Source organism: Bombina bombina, chromosome 7 (assembly GCF_027579735.1).
Source record: "Bombina bombina isolate aBomBom1 chromosome 7, aBomBom1.pri, whole genome shotgun sequence".
Classification (NCBI taxonomy): domain Eukaryota; kingdom Metazoa; phylum Chordata; class Amphibia; order Anura; family Bombinatoridae; genus Bombina; species Bombina bombina.
The window spans coordinates 510,610,596-510,626,150 of record NC_069505.1 but is presented as its reverse complement, the minus strand read 5'-3'; the positions used below and the strand labels follow the sequence as shown (position 1 = coordinate 510,626,150).

General features: G+C 44.0%; 1 protein-coding gene across 3 annotated transcripts in view; it reads right to left on the bottom strand.

Annotated features, from left to right (window-relative positions):
* LOC128666916 (oocyte zinc finger protein XlCOF6.1) overlaps positions 1–15,555 on the bottom strand; it is a 258,096-nt gene that overhangs the window by 77,472 nt on the left and 165,069 nt on the right. For all 3 annotated transcript variants that reach the window (XM_053721734.1, XM_053721733.1, XM_053721732.1), the window contains 2 exons: positions 5,533–5,631; positions 3,510–3,614 (listed from right to left, as the gene is read on the bottom strand). In XM_053721734.1, the coding sequence (XP_053577709.1) occupies positions 3,510–3,614; positions 5,533–5,631 (204 nt within the window). The remainder of the gene's footprint in view (positions 1–3,509; positions 3,615–5,532; positions 5,632–15,555) is intronic.

Genomic DNA, 15,555 nt, shown 5'->3' with positions numbered 1-15,555 from the left:
CAAAGAAACTCATCCTCAACAGCATTTGTACCATCCTATGCCGCAAAGGCTTACGGAATGATGCTACTGTCTCTTTAAATGTAAAAGAACAACAGTATCCCTTTATCTGAGCTGCAGAATAGAAACTTGCACGGCTGCAGCAAGGAGTGAACGCAAAACCCTTGACCTGGCCACTGGTCCACAGCACCTTTAAGGGGTACATGACAGTGGACATGGGTAGTTTCAGGAACACAACTTATAAAAGTAGGGTCAAAGTAGTCTGACACAGAAAAACAGGGATGCGTTTGCATAAATAAAATGGCACACTGCCATCTTTCCAGGCTCCTTTATTGGCACACTGCCATCTTTCCAGGCTCCTTTATTGGCACACTGCCATCTTTCCAGGCTCCTTTATTGGTGATCCAAAAATCTTAAGTCAACCCCCTCAGTAACAACACTGTAAATGTAATCCCCCTCAGCAGTGTGTTCCCTAGAACCGGAACTCCGCCGCAACCGAGCCTGTGAAAACTATCACCGAGAGCCCATAGAAAGTGGGGAAAAGACACTTAAAAAGGCGCAGAGCCTTTCAACTATATTTGTGAACACAGTCGAGAGGCATCTGGCGCCGATAGAAGGGATTAAGGAAAAAGGCGCACAACCGGTTCCCGGTTACTATGACCTAGCAAATAGAGCCGTCGGAGAACCGCATGGCACTAATAAACACTAGCCAGCTTCTCACAGTTAACCCCTGTACAATAAAGTAAATCTCCCAAGCGGCTGCTTCCATTACAATAAGCCACCAGAGAAAGACATGCACAAAACACGCAAGTAGGCATCAGTCTTTTGGGGTTTGTAAAAACACGGGAATTAAATAAAAAACCTCCCTGTCAGCAGATTATATAGAAAAAATATACCCCATGGGAGTGATGGCATGAACCACATGGATTTCTCTGTAGGCTACAAGTTAATATTGCACAAAAGCCGGTAGAGTGTCAGAACGCTCTGCAAACACACTGAAGCAGCGACTCTCTCATCACATCCCTGAACACAGATAACCCTCCTGGGCTGCAAACATGTAGTAAATAAAGCCCTTGAAGGTAGTACTGAAAGGATAAACCCTATCAGTACTGAAAAGGTAACCCTCCTGGGCTGCAAACATATAACATTAAGCCCTTGAAGGCATTACCGAAGGGAGTCTATATGGGTTATGAGACAGTATGAAAACAATGCCCAATAACTTATCACATAGTGTAGAGACCCCAAGTAACAGGGGAAGTGAATAAAATCTAAGTCCCCACACATCATATAGGGAAGCATACACCCTATTCTGAGTTAATCTTATGTCCCAGAATAATAAAGACTGCACTTACCTCCATGCTGAGTAACAGCATGAAAAACGTTCCACAGGATCAAGAGGTCTTCTCCCTCCAGCAGCTCTTTGGACACCGAAGGGCCTTAGTTACTATATGCTAAGACCATAATCCAGAAGGACAGCACATATCATGGGAGGCACAGAGAAATAGAATCCTTCCAGTTCCCATTGCTTTGAAGCCACCAGATGCTTCTCTTTTTTGTAACTGAAGAGACTGATCTGGTCTAGGCTACACCCTAAAACAAAGTAGCACACTTAGGCACTACACAAAAAATAATAAACTCTTGATTGAAGAATCTAAACTAACACCTCACTTTACCTCTTCCTATCACGAACACAGGCAAAGAGAATGACTGGGTTGGGAGAGAAGGGAGGAGCTATTTATGTAGCTCTGCTGTGGAGCTCTTTGACTCCTCCTGCTGACCAGGAGGCAATATCCCATAAGGATGAAATCTGTGGACTCGTCATATCTTGTAAAATATTTTTTTTTTAGATTAAAACAGATTAGTGTCAATTAAAATACAAATAAGAGGAAAATGTAAAGGGACATCAAAACCCAAAAGTTTTCTCTTTCATTATTCAGATAGAGAATATAATTTAAAAAAGTTTCCAATTTACTTCTATTATCAAATTTGCTTTGTTCTCATGTTATTCTTTGTTGAAGAGATATTTAGATAGGTAGTTAACATATGTCTAGAGCTCTACATGACAGGAATGGGTGCTGCCCTCTAGTGTTCATGCTAATGTACAACACTGTTGCAAAACTGCTGCCATGTAGTGAACACTCCAGAGCTTAGATCCCATTTTTTTTTTTAAAAGGATAACAAGAAAACAAAGAAAATTTGATAATAAAAATAAATTGGAAAGTTGTTTAAAATTGTATGTTCTATCTGAATTATGAAATAAAAAAAATGGATTTTATGTCTCCAACACAGTGCAGCCAGATCTCTTTAAAGGGACCTGCTTTTCCTGCAAACATGGTGACATTGCAGTATGTTCTACCTTGGGGCCCTCAGCTGTAGCATATGAGTATGTTCTACCTTGGGGCCCTCAGACGTAGCATATCAGCATGTTCTACCTTGGGGCCCTCAGACGTAGCATATCAGCATGTTCTACCTTGGGGCCCTCAGACGTAGCATATGAGTATGTTCTACCTTGGGGCCCTCAGACGTAGCATATGAGTATGTTCTACCTTGGGGCCTCAGGCGTAGCATATGAGCATGTTCTACCTTGGGGCCCTCAGTCGTAGCATATCAGCATGTTCTACTTTGGGGCAATCAGACATAGCATATCAGCATGTTCTACCTTGGGGCCCTTAGACGTAGCATATGAGTATGTTCTACCTTGGGGCCCTCAGTCGTAGCATACGAGCATGTTCTACCTTGGGGCCCTCAGACGTAGCATATGAGCATGTTCTACCTTGGGGCCCTCAGACATAGCATATGAGCATGTTCTACCTTGGGGCCCTCAGGCGTAGCATATGAGTATGTTCTACCTTGGGGCCCTCAGTCGTAGCATATCAGCATGTTCTACCTTGGGGCCCTCAGACATAGCATATCAGCATGTTCTACCTTGGGGCCCTCAGACGTAGCATATGAGTATGTTCTACCTTGGGGCCCTCAGTCGTAGCATACGAGCATGTTCTACCTTGGGGCCTTCAGACGTAGCATATGAGCATGTTCTACCTTGGGGCCCTCAGACATAGCATATGAGTATGTTCTACCTTGGGGCCCTCAGACGTAGCATATGAGTATGTTCTACCTTGGGGCCCTCAGACGTAGCATATGAGTATGTTCTACCTTGGGGCCTCAGGCGTAGCATATGAGTATGTTCTACCTTGGGGCCCTCAGTCGTAGCATATCAGCATGTTCTACCTTGGGGCCCTCAGACATAGCATATGAGCATGTTCTACCTTGGGGCCCTCAGACATAGCATATGAGTATGTTCTACCTTGGGGCCCTCAGACGTAGCATTTGAGTATGTTCTACCTTGGGGCCCACAGACGTAGCATATGAGCAAGTTCAAAAGCAACTAGTTACCCTCAGACACAACTTACACAAAAATGATTACCTGCAACACGCACACTTGTCTGTGAACCGCATCCCTCAGCCATACCAGAGAGACCTGTAATCGTGTTCTCTCACAAACAATACCTCACCTGGGCTGACGTTGCCATCGACTTCCTCATCCGACCATTCCAACTGTCTTCCCGAATACAGATCTTCCGTTATCTCGACTTTCACTATATCAGGGCTCTCTTCATCTGTACAAATTAAAGCAGATTTATTTTTTATTCTGTGTTCAGCTTTTTAATTTTAGCATGATATAGACAACATCGCAAAACACATGAATTTAAACCCCCTTCCTTTTATACGTTTCATTTTTTTAAATATATATTTTTTTAAATGTAGCAATCGGACGCAACATACGTGCACGCTCACCTGTAACCAGTGTCCCTCAGGCACAACATACGTGCACGCTCACCTGTAACCAGTGTCCCTCAGGCACAACATACGTGCACGCTCACCTGTAACCAGTGTCCCTCAGACACAACATACGTGCACGCTCACCTGTAACCAGTGTCCCTCAGGCGCAACATACGTGTACGCTCACCTGTAACCAGTGTCCCTCAGGCACAACATATTTGCACGCTCACCTGTAACCAGTGTCCCTCAGACGCAACATACGTGCACGCTCACCTGTAACCAGTGTCCCTCAGGCAGAACATATGTGCACGCTCACCTGTAACCAGTGTCCCTCAGGCACAACATACGTGCACGCTCACCTGTAACCAGTGTCCCTCAGGCACAACATACGTGCACGCTCACCTGTAACCAGTGTCCCTCAGGCACAACATATGTGCACGCTCACCTGTAACCAGTGTCCCTCAGGCACAACATATGTGCACGCTCACCTGTAACTAGTGTCCCTCAAACACAACATATGTGCACGCTCACCTGTAACCACACAAGATATAATATGGATGCTCACCTGTAACTAGTGGCCCTCAGACAGAATGTACATGCATTCTTGTCTGTAACCAGTGTTCCTCAGACACAACATATATGCACGCTCAGCTGTAACCCACATTTTTCAGACACAAAACACGTGCACACTCACCAGTAATCAGTGTCCCATAGACAAAATATATGTGCACATTCAGCTGTGTCGATCAATCATAATACAAATGTATTTCTACCTTTAACCAGTGTGCCTAAGACACAACATGTCTGCACGCTGACCCAGTAACCCACATACTTCTGACACCATACATGAACACTCACATGTAACCAGCGTCCGTCAGACAACATATGTGCACACTCAAATGTAACCAGCGTCCGTCAGACAACAAATGTGCACACTCAAATGTAACCAGTGTTCCTCAGACAAAACATACGTGCACTCTCACCTGTAACCCATGGGCCTCAGACATCATAAGTGCACCCTCACATGTAGCCCACAGGTCTCAGACACTACAGCTATGTTTGCTCACCTGTCACCCATGTGCCTCAGACACTACCGCTATGTACGCTCACCTGTTACCCATGTGCCTCAGACACTACAGCTATGTACGCTCACCTGTTACCCATGTGCCTCAGACACTACAGCTATGTACGCTCACCTGTTACCCATGTGCCTCAGACACTACAGCTATGTACGCTCACCTGTCACCCATGTGCCTCAGACACTACAGCTATGTACGCTCACCTGTCACCCATGTGCCTCAGACACTACAGCTATGTACGCTCACCTGTCACCCATGTGCCTCAGACATTACAGCTATGTACGCTCACCTGTCACCCATGTGCCTCAGACATTACCGCTATGTACGCTCACCTGTCACCCATGTGCCTCAGACACTACAGCTATGTACGCTCACCTGTCACCCATGTGCCTCAGACACTACAGCTATGTACGCTCACCTGTCACCCATGTGCCTCAGACACTACAGCTATGTACGCTCACCTGTCACCCATGTGCCTCAGACACTACAGCTATGTACGCTCACCTGTCACCCATGTGCCTCAGACACTACAGCTATGTACGCTCACCTGTCACCCATGTGCCTCAGACACTACAGCTATGTACGCTCACCTGTCACCCATGTGCCTCAGACACTACAGCTATGTACGCTCACCTGTCATCCATGTGCCTCAGACACTACAGCTATGTACGCTCACCTGGGCTGATATTGTCACTGGTGTCCTCATCTGTGTATTCCTTACTTAAACACATATCTTCTGTTATCTCAACTTTCACTAAAGCAGAATTATTTTTGTCTGTATAAATGAAAGATATGTTATTGGTGGTTAAACACTTAGCAAAAGACACTAGATTTAATAAGTCACGCTCTAATGAAGTAAAGCATTTAGTTATTTTACATTAGACCACTGGTTTTCACATGTTGAGGATATCTGAACTGGAGCACAGGTGAAATAATCAGCTGATTAGTCAACATGGTTATTTTACCGGCTCTCACTCAAGGTGATCCTGAAAACCTGGCCTGTTGGGGAGGCCCGAGGAGAGGTTTGAAAACCAGTGCATTAGACTCTTGCTTTAAAGGGATAGGAAAGTCACAATTAAAACTTGCATGAGTCAGATAGAGTAGGTCATTTTAAGACACTTTTAAATTCACTTCCATTTTCAAATGTGCTTCGTTCTCATTGTATCCCTTGTTAAAAATGAATACGCACAGATCCTACACTAGTGGGAGCTGCTACTGATTGGTGCCTGCACACATTTGTCTCTTGTGATTGGCTATAAATTGATATGTTCAGCTTCCTGTCAGTAGTGCAATGCTGTCCCTTCAGCAATGGATAACAAGAGAATGAAGCAAATTAGATAATAGAAATAAATTGGAAAGTTGATTGAAATTGTATGTTCTAACCGAATCATGAACGAAAATGTTGGGGTTTCCTGTCTTAAAGGGAGACTAAACCCAATTTTTTTCTTTCATTATTCAGATAGAGCAGCAATTTTAAGCAACTTTGTAATTTACTCCTATTATTTTTTCTTTGTTTTCCTGCTATCTTTATTTAAAAAGCCGAAATGTAAAGCTTAGGACCCTGGATAGCACTTGCTTATTGTTGACTACATTTAGCCACCAATCAGCAAGCGTAACCCAGGTTCTGAAACAAAAATAGGCCGGCTCCTAAGCTTTTACATTCCTGATTTTTAAATAAAGATAGCAAGAGAACAAAGAAAAATTGATAATAGGAGCACATTAGAAAGTTGCTTAAAATTGATACTTTATCTGAATCATGAAAGAAAAAAATGTGGGTTTCTGTCCCTTTAAGGCATTTTTTTTCTGGGACGTAATCTACTATATTCCATATAAACTCCACAAGGGTTTAAAGGGAAAGTTAACACCTTGTAATCACATGTTTCTATGTCTTCCAATAGAATCATTTATCAGCAGGGTCTGAATGTTGTTAGATTAGAACCTATTAACGCCTTGCTTGCTGCAATCATTTTGCAATGGTCAAACTCCACTCACCAATTTCTTTATCTGGAGGAGCCAATCCAGAAGTGTCGGGAGATGACCGGGCTTGTCACGGTCATTGTGTTAACAAAACCTCCAGCAGAAATGATAAAATAATAAACTACAAATTAGGCATAGATATGTGGCAGGGTTAGGGCTTGTGAAGCCTGTAATGTGCTCTTTCAGTTCAATGTTCAGAGTTAAAGTACAGGAAAAGGGGGAAAATAAACAATGAAAGTATATTGCAAAGTAGTTTATTTCATTAATTATTTTGCCCCCTTCTCCTGTATTTACATTTTGGAAATTGAAGACTTTCCAATTCCCCTGAGGTATTATTAAGTAACTGGAACAAGATTTCCCTTATCAAATATCGTCTGCTGAGAACAATGTGCACACATTGTTTGTCTGAAACTTAAACAAGTGCATAATAAAAAAGAAAATACTTTCAAATAAGCAGTAGATTTTTTTCCCCATTTGCCGGCTTCCTGTATCATGCGACAGCCATCAGCCAATCACAGATTAGTATACGTGTGCACATGCTCATTAGGAGAAGGTGCGTCAGAAAGTGCGCATGGAAAAAAGTAACAAAAAGTAATGGAAATAAAATTGAAAGTCTCTTAACCCCTTCCCGCCGTTAGGACATTCCATGCCGTCCTAAGTGTGCTGGGCTTTAGCGCCGTTAGGATGGTATGGAACGTCCTAGCCGCTCTGATGTACTGAAGCCATAACAGCTTCCTAAATACTGTGACACAATGAGAGCGGCGCGGACGCACAACGTGAAGATGCGGCTGTGCGCGCTCAGTGTGTCCTGCCTTTTTATCTCTGTGCGTTCAGCCGCAACAGATTGCGTAGCTGCAAGCTCAGAGTTTAAATATTTGAACTATAGAAGCGATGCAAAGCAGGTGCTTCGCCTTGCGCCGCATCGCTTGCAGTGTGTCACAGCCTTAACTGGGATAGCGGGTTGGAGGGCGCATGAACGATTACGTGATTTCAATTTTTACTTATCTGTTAACATCTTAACTTTGTTCATGTCACAAATAAGTACCGGCAGGAAGGGGTTAAAACTGCATGCTTTATCTAAATCATTAAAGTATAATTTTAACTTTAGTGTCTCTTTAAAAGGAAAATTAAACTGTTAAATAGATAATACAACACCACACACAGCCAGTGATTTAACACTTTATAAGCCACAAAAAATCCTCAGCAGAAGAGGAGATTAGATAAAGTAAGTCTAGGTTTTAATGTGACGTGCCCTTTACTGTATAGAAGCTAGAACTTAAAGGGACAGTCTAGGCCAAAATAAACTTTCATGATTCAGATAGGGCATGTAATTTTAAACAATTTTACAATTTACTTTTATCACCAATTTTGCTTTGTTCTCTTGGTATTCTTAGTTGAAAGCTTAACCTAGGAGGTTCATATGCTAATTTCTTAGACCTTGAAGGCCACCTCTTTTCAGAATGCATTTTAACAGTTTTTCACCACTAGAGGGTGTTAGTTCATGTATTTCATATAGATAACATTGTGCTCGTGCACGTGAAGTTATCTGGGAGCAGGCACTGATTGGCTAAACTCCAAGTCTGTCAAAAGAACTGAAATAAAGGGGCAGTTTGCAGAGGCTTAGATACAAGATAATCACAGAGGTTAAAAGTATATTATTATAACTGTGTTGGTTATGCAAAACTGGGGAATGAGTAATAAAGGGATTATCTATCTTTTAAAACAATACAAATTCTGGTGTAGACTGTCCCTTTAAAGGGAAATTAAAGGGACAGCCAAGTCCAAAAAAAACTGAATGATTAAAATATTGCATGTCATTTTAACAATTTACATTTATCACCAATTTTGCTTTGTTCTCTTAGTATTCTTAGTTGAAAGTTAAACCTAGGTATGCTCATATGCTAATTTCTTAGACCTTGAAGGCTGCCTCTAATCTGAAGCATTTTGACCACTAGAGGGCGTTAGTTCATGTGTGTCATATAGATAACATTGAGCTCACGCACATGAAGTTACCTAGGAGTCAGCACTGATTGGCTAAAATTCAAGTCTGTCAAAAGAACTGAAATAAGGGGGCAGTCTGCATAGGCTTGGATACAAGGTAATTACAGAGGTAAAACGTGTATTAATATAACAGTGGTGTTTAAGCAAAACATGGGAATGAAGGGATTAGCTATCTTTTTAAGCAATACAAATTCTGGTGTTGACTGTCCCTTTAAAGGCATTGAGATTTTTTTATACAAATTCTTTAGTATACATGATACAACCTTGGGATATATTTTCATGTTTATATTTTCATGTCATTTAACTCAGAAAATGGAGCAATTTCTAACTGTCAGAACGTGAAATGAAGCCTGCTGACTTCTTAAGGCCAAGTCTGCTACATATCTGTGCCTAATTGGCTTTATCAGATAACAACTGCAAAACAATTTACTTTATACTAAATTTATGACAGTAGCTAGCCTTGTTGTCTGTGGACTAAAGCCCAGATTGGCTCCTCCAAATAAGGTAAACAGTGGGTGGAAATTAAAAATTGAAAAATAACTGCAGTAAAAAGGAAATTAATTTGTTTAAAAACGTTAAAGGGGCATTTACTTTCATCATCAAATTTGCTTTGCTCTCTTGGTATTCTTTGTTGAAAGCTAAACCTAGGTAGGCTCTGTCACGGATATCAGACGGCTGAGGCTACCCCCCCCACCCCCCTACAACACCACCCCTGTTGTTTCTCAGTGGTTTTGGGCTCCTCAGAGCAACCACCATCTCTGGAGACTGTTTGCTTTGTGTTGGCTTGTTTTTGTGTTCAGAGAAGGAGTTAGTTTATGACCAGGAAAACCCTCCTAGGCTGGCCGGGCTCCTGGAACTCCCGGTCGGCCGCCTCACAACAGACACCCACCTAACCCCTTTAAGGCTGACCAGGCTCCTGGAACTCCCGGTCGGCCTCAGGACAGCAGAACACCTGCTAACTTTAACCCAGGTCGCTCCAGCAACCATGTGCCCCAGAGCTCCGCTCTTTTGAAGATTAGTAGCCCCTGGGGAGTACAAGGTGTGGGGGAATTGCCGAAGGGGAGCTCCTTTGGGAACCGTGGGTTTTGGACACCCCTAACCCCATAACTTCAACGGACTGTAACTCCGATTCCCAGTAACGAATCATGCTGATCATGCTTTAAAATGACACCCTGGAAGTGCCGCCGCTCCACCGGGATCACCGCGAAAGGTATTGAGATTATGTGGGACTGTGGCTCCTATGGAGGCACCGGTCAGTCTGGAGGGGCGGGAATGGCGGGAAAATTGTGGGATGGTCCTTTGTCTTATTAAGATGAGCTGCCTGTATAAAAGGAGTGTGTGTTTTCAATAAAAGCAGTTCTTGTTCACCTGAAGGCTAGTCTGTCTAGTTATTTGGGTGAGCTCCAGCTAAAATCACTTTCCTGGGCTACATAGCCAGCCTGTTCCAGGCAGAGAAAGGATCATCAGGCAGAGCTACCCAGTCTGGGTAGCTGGAGTCTGCCACAGGGTGGGACCCTGGGTACTGATGCTGTCAAGCATCAGGGGTGGCTACAGGCTGTGGTCACTTGCCAGCTACATAGCTGCAGTCGGCAGGGAGGAAGCAGGACCCGTTTGGCGGAGCTACCCAGTCGGGGTAGCCGGGGTATCCGTCACAGGCTCATAAGCTATTTCTAAGCCCTTGGAGGCCACCTCTTATCTGAATGCATTTGACAGTTTTTCACATCTAGAGGGAGTTAGTTCATGTGTGCAATATCGATACAATTGTGCTCACAGCCGTTATACTTATGAGAGGGCACTGATTGGCTAAAATGCAAGTCTGTCAAAAGAACTGAGATAAGGGGGTAGTCCGCAGAGGCGTAGATACAAGGTAATCACAGAGGTAAAACATATATGAATATAACAGTGTTGGTTATGCAAAACTGGGGAATGGGTAATAAAGGGATTAGCTATCTTTTTAAACAATAAAAATTCTGGACTTCCGGTGGGCGGCACTAACGGCTGGCAGCAGGGAAGAAGAGCTCCATAACCCAAATGCATTTAAACCTATTTTTTTGCTGCCAGCCGTTTTCCCACAATTAAGTCTTGCTGGGTATTTAACCCCCCAGCCGACCAAGTACCGTGAAGGGCCAGAGATCGCCCTTGCCCAAGGAAGGACGGATTAAGAAGCATCGCTGCGCAGAGCCTTCTATCTGCGGGCGCCATCTTGACAGTGTTCCCTGTGCATTGCGGTTGCTACCGGGCTTTGTAGGAGCCATAAGGAAGACCGCTTCTAAGGTTGGAGTCAGCAGAGGGATAACTTGTGCCCCCGAAACCCGCAAACTAAACCAGACACAGCAGACAACAAGGGGCCGGTGAGCAACGCTGCGCAGGGCTTCTCCATCTGCGGGCGCCATCTTGAAAGAGCCCCCCTCGCACCACCGCTGATACCGGGCCCTGCAGGAGCCATAAGGAAGACTGCATCTGTAGCTGGTGCCAGCAGAGGGGTAGCTTGCGCCATCGAAACCCACAAACCGAGCCGGACACAGCACACAGCAAGGGGCCGGTAAGATTGTTGAGGGTACGCCTACTCTGCCCATTAACATCTGGGATATTACTGCCTTTAAAATACAACAGACAGGCACTGAGACTTTCTCTGGGACATTTGCTGTTTAACTTTTAAGCCCTGGTTCATAGTTTTTTGACCTGTTAGATCTACACACCTGTAGGGAGAACCCCTATCACATGCTGGACTGTTAATACCACAACCTAACTACTATATATTAATACCTGGGGGACCTGCTACATTCGGAAAGCTTTTGTGGTTCCCATATCGTGCAATACAATAAAGAAGGGCCTTGGCATTTTGATAAGAAACACTGCCTGACTACAAAATAGCTGACTGCTGTGCAACCATAGTCCTACAGCACCACCTAGGGGCCACTGAACAACATTACATCTGACTTTCCTTGTTATTAAACAGCATTATCACAGTGCCTTTGCATGAAGTTGGATCAGTATCTTCCCTCCGTCCCCAATTCACTGGTTGGGAAAATGTCCTCCAGAAACAAGCAGCTAGACAAAAGAAAGGCCACAGTTGAAATACATGCAGACCCCTCGACCCCTCCTAGGGCCTCAGATACTCCAATCATAGACCCCACGGGTTTACTGCAAGAGCTCAAATCCTTTTTCTTGCCAAAAATGGAGTCTCTCCAGGCGGGTGTGGACACCCTTACCAGCGAGGTTCGTCAATTTTCTACGAGACTTACGCAGGCAGAGCAGCGTATTTCTGATGTGGAGGACCGACAAGAATCTACCACCACGTCTGTGCGACAACTCTTACGCCAAAACCAAGCTCTACAAGAAAAAGTGGAGGACTTAGAAAACCGCAGTCGGAGAAATAACCTCAGAATAGTGGGACTACCCGAATCTGTGAAAGGTAAAGATCTCCTAGAATTTACAGCAATGACTCTACCTAAAATACTCAGGATAAATCCAGACCATCTTCCTTTTGATATAGAAAGAGTGCACCGAATAGGCCCAGACAATGGCCTAGAAACCTCCAACTCCAAACCCCGCCAAACAATCTTTAAGTGCCTCAATTATCAGGAGAAGCTAGCACTCCTGCGAGCCTACCGTGCCCACAAAGGAGACCTAATGTTTGAAGGCAAAAGACTCTTGATCTTTCAGGACTTTTCTACAGAAGTAACCAAATTACGCAAGGACTTCGCTCCTCTTTGCTCCCGCCTCTATAAGGAGGGGAGACAGGCCTCCTTGTACCCTGCCAAGCTGAGGCTACAGACGCCGACCGGACCCAGGTTCTTCAGCACCCCTAAAGAACTGCAAGTGTACCTGGATGCGGAGGAACAGGGAGCTGTTCGCTGACCAGGCACAACCATCTCCCAGCCCTCCTCTGTCTTACTATAGACAATCTACTACTACAAATGCTCTCCCATGGAAGGAGAGATTCTTGGATAATCTCCAGAATAGAAGGAGCACCATGGAGGTGCACACGTACCTGGAGCCATATTCTGGCGTCTGTTTTACAAGAAGTTATGCCCCCCACCGCTTCCCCATACAAGTGGGGAGTGGAATGGACTGAAAAATTTATAGTTCTAAAGTTATTACGGTTTATTACTGTTACTGCACTACTTGTCACAACTGTTTACATTATACTGTTATATCATATTATTATGTTCACCTCATGTTTTGTATTGCCTACAATACGGTCGCCCTCTATGCCCCCAGCCTTTAATATCCTCACAGGTGCATGGTCCCTTTTGGACTACATGCCTCTAGCAAGGTACAACGCATATTTGGCCCTGCATAGCCTATCATTATTGGGCGACATCCGGCACACACAGTGTCAGATCTGTTTATGGTTTTTTACTGTTACTGCACTACTTGCCACATCTGTTTACACTATACTGCTATACCATGTTGTTATGTTACCCTTATGCTATGTTTTGCCTACAATACGGTCACCTCCTATGCCCCCAACTTCTAATATCCTTACGGGTGCATGGTCCCTTATGGACTACATGCCTATAACAGAATACAACGCATATATGGCCGTACATAACCTTATCTCTATTGGGCGGCATCTGGCACGCACAGTTCCAAATCTGTTTACAAGTCTACCTTCCTTGCTGCTAGTTAAAAGAAATGAGGATTTCGTGTCTAATTGCTCCCCGAAGTCCATTACATTATATCTAGCCTCTCAGGATAATGCTCAGATATCTAAGAGAGACATTCCCCCTATAAATGCCCCCTCTTCTCCTTGTACTGTTTATAACGGCTGGACCTCATATGCCCTATGCGGAGGGGAAAAAGCTGACCAACGAGTAAGAATGTCCTTGTTTCCCAGTTCTAATACTTCCTGTACCACTGCCCAACCTATGGGACACGGGGGACATGGCCTGTATTGCTCTGATAAATTACCATCATGTATGCCCTATGAAGCACTGCTAATGTCTGTTACTCCTCTCTCTTTTAGATTGAACCCGGGGTACCTATGGATCCGTCAGCCGCTGGCATTTACAAGGTCCAACATCCACAGTGAGTTTTACCCACACCCACCTCATACACACACAATCACCTGCTATAGACAAGACTATGGAGCCCCCACTTGGTGGCTCGCATACCCCTCATTATAAGTACTCCACTATGGCGATAAATTATAAGGTTACCTCTTGGAATGTTGGAGGGATAACTTCCCCAGCGAAGAGGAGCATGATACTTCACCACCTCAATACACTTAGATCTGATATAGCACTGATTCAGGAAACCAGACTGTCTGCCAATGAACATGAGAAACTTAAATCTAGATGGGTGGGTCAAATTCTATACACACCAACAGAGGGTAGGAAAAGAGGAGTGGCGATCCTGGTTAGGAAAGGGCTACCAATCTCCTTTACAGATACGGAGGTAAGACAGCGGAGGCAGATACCTAATTACAACAATGCATATTCAAACTACCACCTATATCCTGTGTAATGTCTATGGCCCTAATGCATATAGTCCTGCATTCTGGACCAGCTTGCTTGCGAAATTAGCTACTTACAACACCTCACTTCTAATAATTGGAGGAGTTTTCAACTTAGCACAAACACTCCCACTGGATAGGTTTAGAGACCCCTCCCTAGGGATTACAACCAATAAGGACATATCCAGATATAAAAGGGAGACCCGACTAATACATACATTCAAGGAAACACTAGGCCTGACTGACGTATGGAGAACACACAACCCAGACCAGAGGGACTATACCTGCATTTCCAAGTCACATGGTACCTTATCACGCATTGATTTCTTCCTGACCTCGGGTGCTTTGTCACCCCAAATTCACTCACCTACAATAAGTCAGGTCACGATATCGGACCATGCCCCAATACATATAAAATTGCAACCTGTAAAGCAAAAACAATCAAGTAAATCATGGAGATTCCCCTCTCACCTGTATAATAATATAGGCTTTCGTCAGTGTCTTACGCAGGCATGGACACATTATCTATCAGATAACAACCAACATTTAGATAACCTAGATCTCTTATGGCATACCTCTAAGGCAGTCCTGAGGGGTCATATTACTGCCTTCGTGGCGCATACTAATAAACTTTCCAGACAGACAGACAGACAGCGACCTCTTGACGCGACTAACAGAGGCATACAATCACTACCTTTCTAAACCTTCTTATATAACGAGACAAACATATTATGATCTAAAGAGAACTAGAGACACCTTTTTAGAGCAACAAGACCATAGACACACTGTCTACAGACAAGGACACTTCTATATACATGGCAACAAAGCGGGCAAATTGCTAGCCAACTTAGTCAAAGCCCACAACCCTAAGTCATTCATTACTGCTATTCGGATGGAATCGGGACTGACAACGCAGACTGAAGAGATCTTGACTGAATTTGTCAAATATTACCAAACTCTATACTCCCAACAAAGCATAGATGTAGGAAGAAAAAGTGCGTTCTGGAGAGACCTTGTAGTCCCTTCCCTCACAGATGAACAGAGAGAAAATTTAAATGCCCCAATATCCCAACAGGAAATTTCTAGGGGGATTAAACGACTCAAATTACACAAAGCGGCAGGCCCTGATGGGCTGCCAGCAGAGTACTATAAGATTTTGGAGAAGGAGGTTAGCCCCATATTAGCATCCCTATACACGGAATATCTACTGCATAATACCCGCCCTAACTGTCGTTTTACTGAAGCTAATATCGGTATCAT